This window comes from Schistocerca americana, chromosome X (assembly GCF_021461395.2).
Source record: "Schistocerca americana isolate TAMUIC-IGC-003095 chromosome X, iqSchAmer2.1, whole genome shotgun sequence".
NCBI lineage: Eukaryota > Metazoa > Arthropoda > Insecta > Orthoptera > Acrididae > Schistocerca > Schistocerca americana.
In genome coordinates this window covers 966,405,059-966,426,145 of record NC_060130.1, presented here as the reverse complement: position 1 = coordinate 966,426,145, position 21,087 = coordinate 966,405,059, and the positions used below count along the sequence as shown (strand labels likewise).

General features: G+C 38.1%; 1 protein-coding gene across 1 annotated transcript in view; it reads left to right on the top strand.

Moving 5' to 3' along the window:
- The window catches only part of LOC124555342, an 856,442-nt gene that overhangs the window by 463,438 nt on the left and 371,917 nt on the right, over positions 1–21,087 (top strand). Inside the window, exon 20 of the mRNA XM_047129223.1 lies at positions 20,899–20,976. Coding sequence (XP_046985179.1) covers positions 20,899–20,976 — 78 coding nt within the window. The remainder of the gene's footprint in view (positions 1–20,898; positions 20,977–21,087) is intronic.

The following is a 21,087-nucleotide window of genomic DNA, read 5'->3' as shown; positions in this document are numbered from 1 at the left end:
AACCGATGGTGTGAATTCACGAGCAGTTTCAGCAGAGGGCTGAGGGCATCTCTTGTCAGCAGTGTGAACTGGACGGAACTACGTTGGTTCTGAAAGGCAGGCAACTTGTGTCATGCATGCACTACGGAAGTTGCTTTGGGAGCAAACTTGTGAAGATTTGACTGGGGTCTTCTAAATAAAATTTTATAAACCAGTTGCTTAAAATATTGCTTGACTTGCTGCCACCCTGTACATTGCTTACCCCTTCCAGAGGAGTGGTGACTCACATTGTTTACAAAAGGATGTCAGTCACTGCTGGAAAGACGGTTTGCTCTAGTTGGAGCCTTAATGCTGTGGGAGGGTCCTGTTACAATTGTTTTCATTTAGTGTAAGTGGCAGGGGACGTAGATGTTGTCAAGTTTATCGAGTTAGAAAACAGTAAAATATTAACTGTTCATATTTTGAGCATCAATTCAATAGCTCCTGTAAGAAATCAAATCATCATCATCCAGATTATCAGTTCTTAAAATATACGAAGTTAAAATCATTCCAGAAAGCTTCACAAAGGAGGAATGAACTATCATGGTTTCTGTAAGGTTGAAGAGCAAAAAAATCTACTATTAATTTAGTGTTTCCGTAGTAAACTCATCGTGATAGAAAGCAGATGCTGCCCAAACTGTACAGCACTGATCTTTTAATGACCCCCCCCCCTCCAAAATGTGTAGTTGTTTGTATTGTCTGGAAAATATTAATCTCATTTCTACATAGTTGAACTTATTCCAAAATATTAAATGCAACAACATGACAGAATACTTAATTCTGTTATAATCAAAGTATTTGGGTAAAGAACATAATAAATCAGCTTACTGCAGAACATTAACATGTGGTGTGGGTTAGAACTGGACTAAGTGCATTTGAAAAAGGGTAATAACCTAAGTAAAAACGTCTTATGTCGTCTGACTATTGTTGCAGCTAGTAGTTGCACAAAGTTGCTCAGGCTACAAAACATTAACACATTTTAGTAAATGGAGGTGTCACTTACTAAGTCGTAGAGATACTGTACCATAAAACTTGTATAATCCAATCCTTATCTATATTAACTCATGTTAAAATAAAGAAGAAAAAAGCCTTTTTTTATACCAACAAAATCCTGGAGATATGGGTGAAATTAGGGTATAGCAAAGGCTGCGCATCAAAACCCATGAATTTCTAATATTAACATTCTACCTACTCAATTTACATTACCTTATATCACCTCATAGAGTAACAGTTCTTCAGAACATTGTGAACTGTGGCATACTTAGGCATACAGGGAGAGAGAGAGAGAGAGAGAGAGAGAGAGAAGTACCGGGTGATCGAAAAGTCAGTATAAATTTGATAACTGAATAAATCAGGGAATAATGTAGATAGAGAGGTACAAATTGACACACATGCTTGGAATGACATGGGGGTTTTATTAGAACAAAAAAAAAAAAAAAAAGTTCACAAAATGTCCCACAGATGGAAATGCGAGAGTCTGGTTTTGTAACTGCTACCGTGACGGGTGAGAGGTATGCCGATATGTTACAGAATCGCATCATCCCCAGTCTGGCTGATAAACACCTGCTGGAATGTACGATGTTTATGCAGGATGGCGCTCCACCCCATATTGCTAGACGGGTGAAAGATTTCTTGCGCGCATCATGTGGTGATGATCGTGTGCTTAGTCGACACTTTCGTCATGCTTGGCCTCCCAGGTCCCCAGACCTCAGTCCGTGGGATCATTGGCTTTGGGATTACCTGAAGTTGCAAGTGTATGGAGATCGACTGACATCTTTAGGAATACTGGAAGACAGCATCCGACGCCAATGCCTCACCATAACTGCGGACATGCTTTACAGTGCTGTTCACAACATTATTTCTTGACTGCAGCTATTGTTGAGGAATGATGGTGGACAAATTGAGCATTTCCTGTAAGGAACATCGTCTTTGCTTTGTCTTACTTTGTTATTCTAATTATTGCTATTGTGATCAGATGAAGCGCCATCTGTCGGACATTTTTTGAACTTGCATATTTTTTTGGTTCTAATAAAGCCCCATGTCATTCCAAGCATGTGTGTCAATTTGTACCTCTCTATCTACATTATTCTGTGATTTATTCAGTTTTCAAATTTATACTGACTTTTTGATCACCCAGTATTACACCTAGATTAGAATTCCATAGTAGTTTCGACTGGAAACAAATTGTAGCATGAACTAGCCAGACCATCTAATGAGTTATGACTGCCTTAACTTGGATACATGATAGGAAATGGCCAATGCAGCCACATCATAGTGAAAATCTCAGAAAAGCAAAAGGAAATATATACCTATTCATTTACAAACCATTTTAAATTACCTCATGGGATAGTAGTGTGTACGTATATCACTTAATTTTACACGTGAATTAATTAGTTAAAACTGAGACAAATGATAATTAACGAGGTTGAAATGTGACTAAGTAGTCTTCTGGAGGGTGACTTGTTTGTGTGACTAATAATATAGATCTCAAAATGGGTAGCTATAATTAAAATTTCTCAGAAGTTAGTGCTCAACATAGAACACAATATTATCCAGCTGCCAAATGAGGATCTGGTATGACCTTAAATATTTGTGGGGTGAGTGAACTTTGTCTAAGGGTTTCGTAGTCATAACACAGTTTTGACTTACACTCATTAATTGTAGAAACCACATAGTGTTTTAAATGCTTATCTAGTTACAAGAAGCACAAAACAAAATCATCAATGTGTGTCAAATCATTCATCACATTTATAAAAAGAACATAAGGCAAAAGTACTTGAGGGACCAGATCTGTCATAAATCGTTAATATCCATTGGAATAAAAATACAAAATACAAAAGTAAGTACAAGATATAATGCTCAGAGTAACACATAGATTTAATATTTTTCCCAGTAGTGTCACTCAACTGCAGTGTTTTACAAACAACAATTATCAACAAACTGTTCTCTATAATTAAAATTACAACTAGAAAAACTGAAGGAAAGGACCAGAACAGCACTTGTTTGATTGTCAATTGAAAATGAGGATTGGTTACAACCATATTTTTTCCTCTGAAATGACAAAGTTCTGGAAAAACTATCTGTCTTGTCCACTGATCTTAGAGTTTACTGTTTTCAGATTATCATGGGACTGTCACATGGCATAAAATAAGCTTGTAAAACAATGTTGAAGGCATGGAGAAACATGAGGGAAACTCTAATAAAAATAATTCCTTATCCTCATCCATCCATAAAACTTCACATGAGGAAGGAAAAGACTGCAGTGAGTTTATAATCAGTCAATAAAATATGAAAAGATTCACAGCTAGAATGTGGTTCTGTGTGACAGAATCAAACGGGTTGTTCCTAAACAAACTTCCGACTGATGGGAGAGGAATTTGTGGGTTATCCAGCAGGGGAGAGCTATGTGTGTGTGGCTTTGACAAAATTTAATGGCACTTCTCTCTGTTAGGGTGGGGTATTATCTGCTGTGTAATGCATCTCTTGTGGGAGGGGAAACAGCAGAGAGGTAGGCGCAAAGGAGGAGGAGGAGTGAGAAGGGTGAGAGGGAGGTGGCGATCTAGAAGCAAACGTTCTTTGAAGCACAGCTGGTGGTGTGTACCAGCAGTATAACACCAAGTATGCATAAAAATAGAGAAAGACAGTGCTCGCTAACAGACAATCAAACTCCGGTAATAATCCACACAGAGCGACACCAGATTTGTACTGAAGTGATCTAAATGTTTGTATGATAAAAAATACAGCGAGTTATTTCAGATTATTAGTACAGTACTTGTTTTAAATTTAAAACAGAAATATGGGGCAGAGTGCATCTCTGTGTTGAATTTCAACAAACACAAAATTCAGAAAACACTGGACAGTGGTTTTAGGAGTTAGTTGTCTGCATAAAATGTACAACAGAGTCACCTCAAGCCAACGGAAATTTTAATACGTAATTGTTGGAGTACTGCAGGACTTTATATGCTGGGTAAAACGTATAGGTAAGGAAAAAGTAAATGTTGGTTTCTGTGGACACAGGACAGGAAAGATTTGTAAAGAGAGACTGAAGGAAAACAGTCAATTCAATGGATGTAAGAATTAAAAAGTGCAATTATTTTCAATTCTTAGTGACACCTGGAAAGAACACAGGGAAATAAATGCTTTTGAACTGACGGTGGACTAAGCTCATCTGCAGAGCAATGGAATATCAGTTGAAGATTTGAAGTATAATTGTCATTTGAACAATGAAAAATAAGTAAAATAGACACTGCGAAGAGGGGCTCCACATTCTAGATTTGACAACAAAACGAAACATTCAATGAAGCAGACTTGTAATAAGTAGCATTTTAGAAAAACTTTAGTATGGTAAACTTGATACATTCATTTGAAAGAAAAAACAAAAATCTTGTCAATAAAAGAGATCTACAAGTGAAATATAGTATAATACCAAAATTCTACAACAAAGGTGAACAACAAAAGTAGTTAAATTCACCACATGACAAAGATCTATACAGTAGATGATAGAGGGTACCTTTAAACACCTCAAACTCTTTAGAAACACATAAACTTCCTACATAATACAAATAGGAGTGCACCTGGGCCATCCTCAAAAATTATTAATGGTCTCTTATTTATTTATTTATTTATACATCTAGTTCCGTAGGACCAAATTGAGGAGCAAACCTCCAAGGTCATGGAATGTGTCAGTACATTAAATTACAACAGAAAAGTAATAACAGATAAAATAAAATATTTATGAACCAAAAAGAGAAGCCATAGGTTTGAGTAAACACAATCAACAATTTAAAATAGGAACCAGTTTAATTTTTCAAGCAACTTCTTGACAGAATAAAAGGAGTGACCCATGGAAAAACTCATCAATTTCGATTTGAAAGGGTGTGGATTACTGTCAAGATTTTTGAATTCTTGTGGTAGCTTATTGAAAATGGATGCAGCAGTATACTGCACACCTTTCTGCACTAAAGTTAAAGAAGTGCAATGCAAATGCAGATTGTATTTCTTCCTAGTATTAAATGATTGAAAGCTGCTATTTCTTGGGGGTAAGCTGACAGCAATCAGACACCAATGTCAGAATTGCCAGACTAGTGAACATGGGTCAACAAGAGTTTCGCGAACTTACATCACTTATTGCCCAAACTATCCATTTCTGAGCCAAAAATATACTTTGAGAATCGGAAGAGTTACCACAAAATATAATACCATATGACATCCAAATGAAAATAAGCAAAGTAGACTAATTTTCATGTTGAATGATCCTTATTTCAGATATCGTTCAGAAAGTAAAAAGGCAGCATTAAGCCTTTGAAAAAGATCGTGAAAATGGGATTTCCACGACAGTTTACTATCTATCTGAACACCTAGCAATCTGAACTGTTCAATTTCACTAATCATATACCCATAATGTGAAATAAAAACTGAGTCTTACTGTGAATTAGGGTTAGTTTATTTTCTACAAGCCATGAACTTATGTCATGAACTGCACTATTTGATATCGAGCCAGGGTTGTACACAGCATCCTTTACTACAAAGCTAGTGTCATCAGCAAACAGAAATACACTCCTGGAAATGGAAAAAAGAACACATTGACACCGGTGTGTCAGACCCACCATACTTGCTCCGGACACTGCGAGAGGGCTGTACAAGCAATGATCACACGCACGGCACAGCGGACACACCAGGAACCGCGGTGTTGGCCGTTGAATGGCGCTAGCTGCGCAGCATGTGTGCACCGCCGCCGTCAGTGTCAGCCAGTTTGCCGTGGCATACGGAGCTCCATCGCAGTCTTTAACACTGGTAGCATGCCGCGACAGCGTGGACATGAACCGTATGTGCAGTTGACGGACTTTGAGCGAGGGCGTATAGTGGGCATGCGGGAGGCCGGGTGGACGTACCGCCGAATTGCTCAACACGTGGGGCATGAGGTCTCCACAGTACATAGATGTTGTCGCCAGTGGTCGGCGGAAGGTGCACGTGCCCGTCAACCTGGGACCGGACCGCAGCGACGCACGGATGCACGCCGAGACTGTAGGATCCTACGCAGTGCCGTAGGGGACCGCACCGCCACTTCCCAGCAAATTAGGGACACTGTTGCTCCTGGGGTATCGGCGAGGACCATTCGCAACCGTCTCCATGAAGCTGGGCTACGGTCCCGCACACCGTTAGGCCGTCTTCTGCTCACGCCCCAACATTGTGCAGCCCGCCTCCAGTGGTGTCGCAACAGGCGTGAATGGAGGGACGAATGGAGACATGTCGTCTTCAGCGATGAGAGTCGCTTCTGCCTTGGTGCCAATGATGGTCATATGCGTGTTTGGCGCCGTGCAGGTGAGCGCCACAATCAGGACTGCATACGACCGAGGCACACAGGGCCAACACCCGGCATCATGGTGTGGGGAGCGATCTCCTACACTGGCCGTACACCACTGGTGATCGTCAAGGGGACACTGAATAGTGCACGGTATATCCAAACCGTCATCGAACCCATCGTTCTACCATTCCTAGACCGGCAAGGGAACTTGCTGTTCCAACAGGACAATGCACGTCCGCATGTATCCCGTGCCACCCAATGTGCTCTAGAAGGTGTAAGTCAACTACCCTGGCCAGCATGATCTCCGGATCTGTCCCCCATTGAGCATGTTTGGGACTGGATGAAGCGTCGTCTCACGCGGTCTGTACGTCCAGCACGAACGCTGGTCCAACTGAAGCGCCAGGTGGAAATGGCATGGCAAGCCGTTCCACAGGACTACATCCAGCATCTCTACGATCGTCTCCATGGGAGAATAGCAGCCTGCATTGCTGCGAAAGGTGGATATACACTGTACTAGTGCCGACATTGTGCATGCTCTGTTGCCTGTGTCTATGTGCCTGTGGTTCTGTCAGTGTGATCATGTGATGTATCTGACCCCAGGAATGTGTCAATAAAGTTTCCCCTTCCAGGGACAATGAATTCACGGTGTTCTTATTTCAATTTCCAGGTGTGTATTTTAGAATTCCCTGTAATACTAAAGGGCATATTATTTGTGTAAATAAGGATCAGAACTGGCCCCAACACTGATCCCTGGGGTACCCGCCATTTTACTATGCCCCACATCACAGCCATTTTCATCACTGTGAATAAAGGCCTTTTGCTCTCTGTTGATAAAGCAGGAGGTGAACCAATTGTGAGCTACTCCCCGTATTCCGTAATGGTCCCACTTCTGGAGCAATATGTTGTGATCAGCACAATCAAACGCCTTAGTTAAATAAAAAAAGATGCTTAGCTTTTGAAATCTTTTGTTTAATCTATCCAGTACCTCACAGAGAAAAGAGAATACAGCATTTTCAATTGTGAATCACTTATAAAGCCAAACTGTACATTTAATAGCAAATTATGTGATATAAAATGATAAATTATCGTTACATACACAACCTTTTCAATAATCTAAGCAAACACTGATGGCATAGAAATAGGTCTAAAATTGTTTACATTACCCCTTTCTCCCTTTATAAAAAGTGGCTTTACTACCGAGAACTGCAGTCATTCAGGAAACTGAGCATTCTTAAAGGAAAAATTACAAATATGGCTAAGTATTTCAAACATTAGTCTCAGAAAGGCATTTTCCGAGAGAGTAATATGATTCCGTGTAGATGTTATGTTTTTTTTTAAATTCACCAGCAGTGGTCAGAAAATGATTGTTAAACACTTTACATATATCTGACTTACCAGTAACAGAAATATGTTTACTAAAAACTGAGTTTATACTGTCAACCTCGTGCTGCTGACCAGACACTTCCTTCACAACTGACCATATGGTTTTAATTTTATCCCGTGAATTAGCTATGCTATTTGCATGCCACATAGTCATTGCCTTCCTAATAACATTTTAAACACTTTACAATACTGTTTGTAATGAGCTACTGTTGCTTGATTGTGACTATTTCTAACATTTTTATATAAAACCCACTTTGTTCTACATGATATGCTTTTCCCACTAGTCAGCTACCCAGGCTGCCTTTTACTTCTAATACTATGTTTAGAACACACTAATTGAAAGCAGCTCTCAAATAGCATGAGAAATGTGTTAAGGTAAGTGTTAACATTTGTCATCTATGTAATCGGCATTAGAAACACCCTGCCACTCTTGTTCCTTAACGAGGTTTGACAAACACTCTTTTACCATTGGAGTATCTTTCCTACATGGTTTGTAATTATATGTAATGTTTGTTTGAGTGCAAAAGCCTTTTAGTGTCATAATTTGTGCATCATGGTCTGAAAGGCCATTCACCCTTTTACTAAGAGATTGCCCATCTAGTAAAGAAAAATTAATAAAAATAAATTGTATGGCTCTGCTACTGTTCCCCTGCACCCTGGTTGGGAAAACCACAGTCTGCATCAGATCATATGAATTTATGAGATCTACCAACATCCTTTTTCTCGCACCATCATATACAAAATTAATATTGAAGTCACCACATATAACTAATTTGAGGTACTTTATATAAAGTGAATCAAGAACCACCTGTAGCTTGACCAGAAATTCTCAGAAGTCAGAGTTAGCAGACCTATAAACAACAACAATTACAAGTTACGTTTTTCTGAGTTCAACTGCCCTTGGACAACATTCAAATACCTGTTCAATGCAGTGCCATTATACATCTACGAATTGAAATGGAATACTGTTTTTTACGTAAATAGCCACTGCCCCACCCCACAAGGAACTCCTTGAAAAACAGCCAACAGCCAGCGAATCTGTATCCTGGTAAAGGAAGCCTCAGAATTGTCAAATTATTTAAGTGGTGCTACAACATACCAATAATTTCACAGCCAACATATATAAGCAGTTCACTAACTTTATCTTTAATACCTCTTATATTTTGATGAAATATGCTAATTCTTCTCTACTTGGATATCTGTGATTCTCTGAAGGTGATTCCTTTGCTAGAGGGACTTCCTTTTAGCAGGTATACCTATGAGCTGACTTCAATCTAAAAAAGGTGCAGTTCTAACACCAACTACTACAGTCATTCTTCCATGAGCAATCCTGCCACCACTCACTACACTGTCACCTATAAGCTTTTCCAACTTCCCCTTCCCATAGCTATTGAGGTGCAGGTCATGTCTAGTGAAACCCAATCTGCTGTTAGACTCAACTGGTACCACTGCAATATGACAACCACTTAATATTTATACTCTATGTAATACTCTCAGTGCATTGTCACTGAAAAGCTATGCAGTTTGTTACTTATAAATCGTACCATAATATGAAAATTAGACTTAATTATGACAGGCAAGATGAAGTAGGATAAGAAAAGTGGTAGCGTGCTGGGATGTGGCTGGCTTATCACAAGGCGACACCTGTGGCAGTCCAAGGGTTTGCACCATGTGGTATCTGTTTAGTAATCATTCACTGGTAACATAACCTGCAATTTAAATGAGTCTGAAAACATTATCTCAACTGGAAGCTGACTGCATGGTAAAATGAATCATGGTTAACGGTTCTGCTCTGACCTGTTGGTGTGGCAGCATAAAAGAGACAATTTAACATCACTGAATCATCTTCTGTCATAAAATTAGCAACATAATTAGCATTTACTTTATCCTTCTCAGCTTCCACAACAAAACATTATCTGTACAACAGAAATAACATCACTTGAAACAGCTGGCAGAAGAACTCTTCCCTATACGTAATTGCCTTTGATCACATGGAATGACAGGACCTCTTGTCCGCTCACAAGTAACCTAAATAAAACAATTTCTTACATCTCCTCATATGAACAAAAATTCATTACCCTCTGGGAGATAACAGCCACAAGTTATCATATCCTCTCTTATCAACTTACAGGGGTACAACAGATCAATTCATCATCATTCATTAGAACTCTTGTTACGGTACATAACTTAATACATTTTTGTTCTGTGCATTGAGTTAACCAGACAAGAAGCTACCACTTATGAAAAACAGAAGGCATCGACAGAAAAGGAATAAAAAGTCAGCAAAGAGAAAGTAGAGAGATGCAGAAACAAGAGAAAGAGAAGGCGGAAAAAGTTCATTCCTTTCGTTCCGCAATCTAGCATGTCACACTGCATCCTATCAGCTTTCGCAACACAAGTGCTCATTGTATAATTGTGACTGTGTGTGCATTTGGGGTCTCAAGTCGCCTAATACCAGTAGTAAACTGATAGACAATACAGGATCATTAGACTCCATGGTTTGTCACATTTCTTACAAGGTGTAGACGCTGTTTTTACATCTGTGCCTGGTCTTTCAATAAAAACAAATGCCCATCAATGTAAAAAGATTTAGTGTGCCAATGATTTCGGAAACCTTGCGGGTGCAGTTTGGAGGCATAGGGTCTATAGAGCCCTTAAGGTGCTCACATCTGTGGAGCAAGGAATAGGAGCCTACTTTCATCAGAGAGCACAGAAATGATGCTTACAGACAGAAGAAAAAAATAGAATGGATCATGACATGAAAATAGAATGGAAAAAAAGTGTCATGAACAGCTGGGGACTCTGTGCTTATCAAATACGATGTGCTATCTGCACATCCCTGGAGATTAATAGAAAACTCTCAAAAATATATCTTAAGAAACTTCTCATCACTAGAACTAAGTATGAAATACTTCAACAACCACAACAACAACAACAACAACAGAGTTTAAAACATGTATAAGAAATTTACTACAGTAAACAGGTTTAATGGAAGCGACAGTCAAATGGGGCCGCCATTCTCACAACATGTACTTGTGCATTGAGACGCAGCTCAGTGTAGTCAGTGCGCACATTTTGGAGCGGTGTGCTGCGACAGGGTGGCAGTACACATTGCCCCCGACACTGGTATGTGCAGATGCAGTATCTGGTGTGGCATTGTATCCGATGCACTGCAGCACCCAGGCTCAGCTCACAGCAGAATAACAGCCGTGAGTTCTGACTGACCACACAATATCAAATATGAACAAAGGCCACACAATATCTAATATGAACAAAAAGTAAACAGCTGACCTATGGACCGATCGGTGGGAATGAATCACATTTCTGATACCAAAGTACATGAGGAGGGAGAGGGAAGAGGTTGTTACATACAGCTTATGACTATGATGTACAGGAGGTTGAATGATCTGGTCTTTCAAGTGGGCATCCAGGGCTACTGTTAAATGACAGAACAGGAAATTAAGTAACTAAATAGAATATATTCAAATGTATAGTATACAAAGAACATGCCTAAGGAGGAAGGTACCAGGTTTCGGCCAGTCTGTGAAGACGAACAACTAAATAAATGGGCAGTGGATGAGGAGGCGGTTCATGTTAAGTTATGTTGGTGGCCGGTTATGAAACGCAGAGCCAGAGGCTTGCCTACCAAGAAAGATGTCTGTTTTGGATTTCTGCACTGCAGAATGCTCCAGCATCCTTACACTTGGCCTGTATCCCATGCATACTATTGGCTAAAACTGATGGCGTGAATTCACTAGCAGTTTCAGCAGAGTGCTGAGGGTGTCTCTTGTCAGCAGCTTTAAGTGGACAGACTGCCTTTGTTCTGAAAGGCAGGCAACTTGGCACGTAGGCACAGCATAAGTTGCTGTGGGAGAAAACTTGTACAGATTTGGCTGGGGACTTCTAAATAAAATTTTTAAAATCAATTCCCTAAAATATTCCTTGACTGGTTGCCACCCTGTACAGATGTTTGTTCTGCATGGTTAATTTGTTTTCGCATTCGGTACAAAGAAATATTCTCATCTTAACCATAATAGTGAAGAATGTTAAAGAGGACAGATATAGTTCTGAATGAAAGAAGTGGAAGAACTAACGGCAGGAAACAGACATTTAACTTGAACACCTGGTAACCATCAATTACATATCAATACAAAGAACTTTATTGCCCCCTTAGGGTTAGTAGTCATAATATTATGTCATGTCATTGATTGATATTTCATCTAAAATTTTTTGTGGTGGTTTTTCTGTGATGGAATGAGGTGCTTCATTCACAACTTTCTCAAAAGCAGCCACCTAATCTACCCCCATAAGATGCTTCTTAGAAGTGAACAGATCACTTCGTCTCCCATAGCCGAATGCAGTATACTTTTGACCATTTCTTGATAGCAGTCTGTGTTTATTGGTATATTGAACATTAGCACGGGATCTTAGTAGTAGTAGTAGTAATAGTTGAAGTAGTGGTAGTATCAGCTTTATTCCTCTGTAGATCTCTTTTTACAAGTATGTAGATCACGTCAAAAAAGTATTTAAAGTTTAGATCAATTTAAAATAAGCTAATTCATATACACATATATTTACAGGCTTCTAGTTAGAGGCAATCATTAGATTGACTCCTGGTATACAATACTTTCTTACAAATAACTTATTTAATAATGTAATGCCACACTGTTCACTCATATCACACTATCAGTCACTGCTCACACTATACACACATTGTTTCATAACACTTCACTCGCTAGACACACACATACACACACACACACACACACACACACACACACACACACACACACACTGGGTATCTCTGGGCCATTTCCTGTACCACTACTTCCCATTTGCTGTCCTGGAAATCTGATTCAGCATCTCTCCATAATGAGTGAGATGTTGAGTTCAGACAGAGGAAGAGGTGGAAGGATTGTGCTATGCATAGCTTGGGGGTTAGGATTTCTAGAAAGGAAAAAACGAAGGGAAAAAAAGCATAAAGTGAAGGTGTTATCTGGAATGTTGCATGTTTTATAATCATTATAATACTACTACTACTACTAATAATAATAATAATAATAATTATTATTATTATTATTATTTGTATTGTTTATTTGTATAACTTTTTTTATAAGACACCTACTCTGTTTTATCCAAGTAAACCTTCAATGTATAAAATTTATTGCATAGCAGGTACTTTTTCGCTGCCTTTTTAAATAAGTGAATTTTTGCAATTTCTTTAATCTCTTTTAGTAATTTATTGTACAGTGTTGTTCCATGGTATAAAATGCTGTTTTGAGTTTTATGTTTATTTTTTCTTGTAAATGTAAGTTGAGTCTATCCCTTGTTGCAAGGTCATAGACAGAGCTGTTTATGCAGTAATTACCAATGTTATTTTTGATGTGTACAGCTGACTGATAAATGTATTCACATGGAGCAGTTAAAATCCCCAGTGTTTTGAAGAGATCTTTACAATGAGCTTGACAAGTATTTTTGGTTATTATCCTTATGGTTCATTTCTGGAGTTGGAAAATTGTGTTCATATTTTGTGCATTTGTTCCCCAAAAACAGAATGCCGTAGCAAAGAACTGAATGTACATATGTATAATATGTAAGTAAAAGACACTGCATGTTACACACTGATGATAGGATTCTAAGGGTATAACATGCAGATAACATTCTGTTTGCAAGTACCTTTGTGTGTTCACACCATTTCAACTGAGAATCAGTATGCATTGCTAGAAATTTTGCATTTGTTACACAGCCTATGGAGGTGCCATCTACATTTAATTTAACATTGTCATTTTTCCTCTTCAAACTGAAATTCATGGCATTAGTTTTCTTTATGTTCAATGTCACTTTATTGCTTCTTGACCAATCATAAACTTCCTTGAGAGTTTCATTTGCTTTCTCGGCAAGGAGTTCTCTTGTTTTCTCAGTGACTATAATATTGCTGTCATCAGTGAGGAGAATTTTTTCACCATGAGTAACACTACTGGAAAAGTCATTAATGTATTTTGATTCTGATAAGAGTTTCAGTAACTTTTTAGATCTATTTGAATTATGTGTTACCTCTACTCTTTGTACCCTTACTGTTAGGTATGACCGAAACCAGTCATTAGCTACCCCTCTTATTCCTAATGCTTCTAATTTATTTAATAGAATCTTGTGGTCGACTGTGTTAAACATATTAGAAAGAGCCAAAGATATGCCTGTGACACACTCATCTTTATCAAGAGCATCAAGTGCAACTTTTGTGAATTCCACTATCGCTGACTGTATTTTTGACACTTTGGAAACCAAAGTGTGATTTGCTTAAAAGATTGTATTTATTCAGGTAATTCATTTATCTGTCTTTCATAATTGCTTCTATTATTTTTGAGAATGCTGACAGCAGGGAAATGGACCAGTAATTTACTATGTATTCTGTATTACCTTTCTCAAACAGAGGTACAACTCTTGCATGTTTTAACTGCTCTGGAAATGTCGCTGATGTGAAGGGATTCATTTATTATTTTTGTTAAGGGGCCTTTTATAGTCCCTATGTAGTGTTTCAGTACACACATTGGTACTTCATCTAAGACTACTGACTTTTTATTTTTTATTTTTTGAACAATTTTATTGACTTCATTATCTGTGGTTTGAAGTAACATCATTGTACTTAGTGCATTATTATTTACTGGTGTTTTATTTGTTTTGGGGAAGTTTTGCTGTAACTTCTCTGCAATACTTGAACAATGCTTGTTTACATAATTTACTAAGAGTTGTGGATCATTTATTACCTTATCCCCCTCCCTTAACAGTATGTTATTCTGCGGTTGTTTTCCTCTCCCCATTCACTTTTTTATAACATCCCAGACTGGTTTGCTTTTATTCTCTGCATTGTATATTATTTTGTCATTAAATGACTTTTTTACAGCAATCAGCATCTTCCTATAGGTATTTTTGTATCTATGATAGAAATTTAAGAATTCTGGATCATTGTGAATCTTTTTCATGGAACTGAGGTGTTTAAGTGTTTGGAAGGACTTCTTAATACCTGCTTTTGTGAGATGCTGATACAGACATGCATACCTTTGGAAATGCCTTTTCAAAGTTGAATTTGAACAATGTGGAGAATGTAGAGAATTTCATCCCAGCTTTACTTTTCTAGTTCTTTTGAAAAATCTTTTATTTTGATTTCTGATGGATGTCGTTTGTAGGTTTGTAGTTTAGGGAATGATTTGATGCCTGATTTTACTGTTGTTATTTGACTGAGATGATCTAATAGTCAGAGACCTTTTACAGCTACTTCCTATATTTCCCTTTCCATATTTGTGGCCACATAGTCAATTACTGTTTAAGTTGTCATTTTGACCCGTGTTGCACTATTGACCAATAGGGAGAAGCTAAAACTTTCAAGGATGTTTATGAAGGTGCTGCTGGATTCATTTATGGTATTAGTGTTGATGTTGATGTCCCCACACAGAATTATGTTGACCTTTATACTTGAGAATTTATCTAGAACTTCTGTTAACTTATTGAAAAAAGTCCCCACACTACCACTGGGAGATCTATATACACACAAAATGATTAATGTTTTGGTGATATCAAGCCCTGTTTATTCAATAGCTGATATTTCAAAGAGTTTGTCTTACCTTACTGTACTGAAGTCATGTCTTGATTTGAACTGTGTTCCTTTACTGATATAAATGCATCTCCTCCACCCCTTGAGATAGTTCTGCATTAAGAATTTGCCTTTTCATACAGTGATAATAATACATGTTGGTTTTCTGTGTCTCTACACCAGTGCTCCGTAATACAAATTACTGTGCAGTTTAGAGATTGGAGCTCAACTTCTAATTGTTGTAATTTATTTTTTATTGATTGCATGTTTTGATGGAGGATTGTAAAGTCTGTGAAATGCCCCATGTTACTCTTTCCAATGGTTTGTTTTTCTTTGTGACATCTTTTGTATATGAAATTTGAGGTGTTAAAATCTGTCTTGTGAGTGATAGTTTCAGCATTTTTTAAAGTCCTGGAGACACTTTACAGGCAGGGGAACCTGTTGTCTGGATTTATCCAACAATAGACCTACTTTTCCTACCTATAACAACAGGTATTTGACCATGTGTGGCCTGAGATCCACCCCGTATACTTTCATGAATCAGCTGTACCAATTTTCCCTTCCCAGCCCAAGTACCTTACTCCTTTTTCACCCCATAACCTTTTTTGTGCAACTTCTTCACCCCTCACTCTGTTTAGTGTGCTGCAAGATTTATTCAAGAATGCTTCAACAAATTCTTTATATGATTTACATGTGTTGCTGACCCCTGTTCCCCATGATTTTACTTCTCCTTCAAACCCACTACGAGTTTGATTTTTTGTTGTTCTACTGTGTTTCCAGGCAAGGTACCCTCAAACTGTCTAATGAAGGCTACTGAGTGTATAGTTCTCTTACGAGAGAAATGGTGCAATTTATACACACTGGCGTGATTTTCTATGTCACATACATGAACAATATGTTTTTTTATTTCTTGTTCACACCAAATTTGGACTTTTGTTTACCTTCATTTTCTGTTTTGTATTGCATCTCAGCAAGTGCTTTTTGCTGTATTGTTCTCAGTTTTCCCTGAATCACACTTGTGTTGCCTTTACAAGAAGATTCTGCATGTGAAATATTATGACTAAGTATTTCATGGTCAATTTTGATACTTTATAAATTATTACAGTATAGTCTGTGTTTCTCACTACATGCTTTGATGGATTTGCTTTGCTCTTGCTTTATGTTACTAATGCCATTAATTGTTGTTTGTGTTACTCCATTTTGATCCTGCAAATCCTTGATTTCATGTTCAATCTACATATTAATTTCTGACTTACAAACTTCTAATTTCTTACCCCATTCTTGTGTTTCATAATCTAGTTTCTTGCAGCATCCTTCAGTTTTCACTTCAAGGATTATAACCTTTTGTTCCAGTGCATCAAACTTAGAATTAAGTTGTGCTGTTCCCAAATTAATTTCCTTTAATCCATTATCTGTTTTCTTTTGTTCTACTTTTTGTTCTTGCAAAATTAATTTTAGTGTAGACTTCGTATACTGATAATCATACTGAATTGATAACGTGTCAGCTGATGCTGTATGATAACTTAATGTATGTAACTCATCTGTTGGCTCATTAGTAATGTTGACGTCAGAGTCATTTTCTCTGATATCATCATTCCAATCAATCACTTCATTCTGACTAGGTACTACACATCCTGGGTTTACATTGTCATTGTTTGCCACTAAATCTATATTTTTATTGTCTTCAGTATTAATTAATTCTACATTACGATTGAAATTTATTTGTGGCTGCTTCAAAATTCTCAGTGAGATCATTGGTTTTTTAATTCTCTATTTCAGATTTAGCACCAAAGTCTGAATCTATGTTTTTACTAAAATTATTTTTGACTGAATTTGACATAAAATTAAACCCATATCTGATTTCACTACCATTTATTAGTATCTGACTCACCAAATCGTCCCTACTGCTGTGTGAATTCCTTTTGTACTGCCAAGATTACATTTCACTTCTTTTACCCAGATATCTTTCTCATACTGGTGTTCCAATTACAAATCTTAGACTGCTATGTGCAAGAATAAAATTTACTCTACTTTTCTTCCTTGACATATTATTGCTGATTCTCACAGCTGTTGACTGCACCCCTAGCTGCAATTCCACTGTTGTTGTGTGCTGAAACAGACACATCAGATGTGCCCTATACTGCTAACTGCACTCACCACTATGTGCTGTCACTGCACATGTTGTCCATGGATGTATCATGCTGCTATGCACGCTGCACCATTTTGTAGTATGACAAATCTTTAAGTGATGATTTACAATATAATCCCGTTGACCATGCACACAACATTAATTTTTATTCTCATAGTTCTTCAGCACTTCCTATTCACGGTTTACACTAACATCACTTTCATAGCAACAAAAAATATGATTTAGTGTCATAAATTATTATAGTTCAACAAAACCTCAATAACAATTCAAACACAGTTTATTATCTATTTATCACAGTTCTCATCCAGTTCTCTAGCCATTTACAGTTCACATGTACACAGTCCTTCCACAGTTCGCTAATTGGGTACAGTTCACAGTTCTTGTTAATAAAAGCATAAAATTTAGCCTCTTCATTTGAAAGCACTTCAACTTCAGAAATATTCCCCGCAAGGGTTGCCATGTATGGCAAGAGAGAGAAGAGAGAGAGATAGAGAGAGAGAGAGAGAGAAAGGGGGTGGGTTACATTTGTATGATAAATACCTTCCCTCAGAAATATTCCATCAGCAGCTACTGTGGTGAACACGGACAGCACTCAGGGTGAAGACTTGTACACAAGTGTGTGTGTATGACAGCACTGGGCAATGAGAGCCATGATTGAGGGAGTGGCAATCACCATCTGCGCTACGGCCCGAAGAGCACTAATTGCAGTGCCGCTTGGTCCTCCAGTGGCAAGACTGGTGACATGTATGACTGTGGCAGCTGTCCGAGATGTGGTTGACAACAAATACAGTTTGGTAATGGTTGTAATTAAACAGTTTACCTTACATATCTGTGATTTTGTTGCCAGCAGTCTGGAAATGTGGCAGCCTACAAGTACACATGTGTGTTTCATACTGATGGATCCAATGCTGGTAGTTACATATACTGACAGCAAACTATGACTAGACCTAATCTATTCACATGTACAGTTATGGTAATTAATTGTAGATTAGTTCTCATCCCCCCTCCTCCTACTTGCATCTCTACCCCTAATAGTACTAAGGACCCGTCACTATTTAATAATTCAAACAAGGCATTTATCTAATTTTACACAGACCCTTGTCAGCTTTCCTTTTACTGACAACATCAAGATCAGTCTAACACAATTATTTGAGTTGTACAGAATCAAATTCTTGAGGGCAAGTGTTTTGATAAGTTGTAGTAATAGTGGTTAATCCAACATTCTTTTACTTTGTTCTTAAATAACTGACAATGTTCAGTTTCCTGCCTGATATCCACTGATAATGTTTTCTAGACTTTTTCACCAGAATACGAAACTTTGTCCTGAACCCTTGTACCCTAGAGACAGATGGCATGATATGTGGAAGATAGCGCTGTCTAATTAAATGGTTGTTGTAGTCTTTGGCAGAGCATGAAGAAATGGACAAAGGGAAGTTTCTCACTAACAATGGGTCTATAGCCTCATCAACTTGTGCACTACTTCATCTTTATGAAAACCACAGTGTTACCTACTTCACTGGGTATTTGTAATTGTGATGATGCACTAGATTGCTCTTAACTGAATAGAAATGTAGTACAGGATTATTATAATCAAACTGCTGCAGAAATAACACCACTGGTCAGAATGCCATCAAATTGCAACAGAATATTATTGGAGAAGGGGGAAAATACATGGCAGAAGAAAATAAATAGTTACAAAATGTAGCAATAGATGGCACTGTAAGCATCATAATTTAATGATTCTCTACTGCAAATGACAAATGAGTTATACAAAAATGCCTAAGGTGTACGTTTGATGTTAAACAAACTGTACTACTCAGTGTGCATGGGCCTACAGGTGTGATACTGTTAGTTATGTAAGACCATCAACCATGGCAAGGTCATATCATATAAGATGGAGAAAATCGGTTTTTAACTGTTCTGAGGCCAAAAACTGCATGGAAAGCATGAATCAAAATCAAATTGGATTATTAATTTTTGTGTGTCTGGTACAAAACATGTTCAAAATGCTGATCACCGTTTTCTGCAACAAGTTCAAATTGAGAAACAGCATGTTCCACAACTGATGGAAGTGTTCCCGGGGATCACGTTCAGGATGTAATCCACAATGCATTCCTTCAGTGTGGCTAAGTTTGCAATCAGAACACTGAACTCATCATCTTTCAGAGAGCACAACAGCTAGAAGTCACACGGATGAAAATCAGATGATCGGTACGGCCAGGCTGTAGCGCAATGGTAACTGATGGTTCTAGCATTTCTGAAATAACTCTTCAGCGGCTGGTTAACTGGATTTGCAATGTGTGGAGGTGTGCCATATAGCATAAAAATGATCCCATCCACACTTTTGGAGAGCTGGAATGGCATCATTGCACAAAAGACACTCATAGCACTTACCAGTGATGGTAAGCTCTTGTCACTTCAAAAAAATATGGCGCTATGGTAAATCATGCCATAAACCCTCACCACACAGTGACCATTTCATGACGAAGTGGTACTAGTTGACTTGCGTGTGGATTTTCTGTTGCCCATATTCGACAATTCTGTGTATTCACATATCCTGTCAGATGGAAGTGGGCTTTGTCTGTCCATAAAATCTTCCACAGCCTATCATTGTCCACTTCCATGTGAGCAAGAAATTCTAAAGCAAAGGCCAGTCAACAGGAAGTACCTCGTGCACATGGATAATTTCTAATGAATAGCGCAGAAGGTTGTTTCATAAGATATTACGCACCGTGCTCATTTGTATGTCCAGCGTTTGGGCAATTCTCCTTGCACTACATGTTTGTATACCACCAATCATTGCATTGCTGTGACTACTGCTTCCACTGACATCAAATCAATTCATTTCCTCCCTCTACCACGTTGCACTCCACCAGACCCACGGCAGTCATCAGACCAAAGCATTTTTTCAAACCCTTCAGAATCTGGAACTTCTGCAGAGCGATGTGTGCCATGATCCTACATTGAGACAGTCATATCGAACATCGTACATGTGAAAGGAGGAAAAACCATGTACCCGTCGTGTTTGTACCAACTTCAGTGGGCCGTGCACATGACAGGTGTTTTCATTGACGTATTGTAGCATACAGTGCCATCTATTGATCAATTTTCACACTATTTTTTTCTTCTGCTATATGTTTTCCCTCTTCTCCGATAAAATTCCATTGCAATTTGGCATCACTCTGACCAGTGGTGTAATTTCTGCAGCATTTTGAAAGCTTAACTTTAATTATAATCAACCTGTAGTAGATGATGATGATGATGATGATAATGATGATGATGGTCATGATTTGGTGTTCATAATCCTAATTTATATAAATTGCACCAGGTACTGTACATTTCTGCCAATCACATGGCTATGATATTGCATTCTTTTCCTTTCCTTTGTTTACAAAAGCTACAAAACGTTCTTGATAGCTGCTTAGTTACATTGACCAGTGTTGTATTTTCTAACAGGTGAACCATATGCTGAATCAGCTAGGCAGAAGAAATATTTTAAACCCAGCTGGTGGCACAGTGACCACAATGAATCAGGTATATATTCACTATACCTATGCTGTAGTCATGGTTGCAATCAGTTTTTTGCTTATGAGAGTTCTGTAAATATTGACAAGGTAATGCTGTGAACTGTGCTTTGTATAGTGT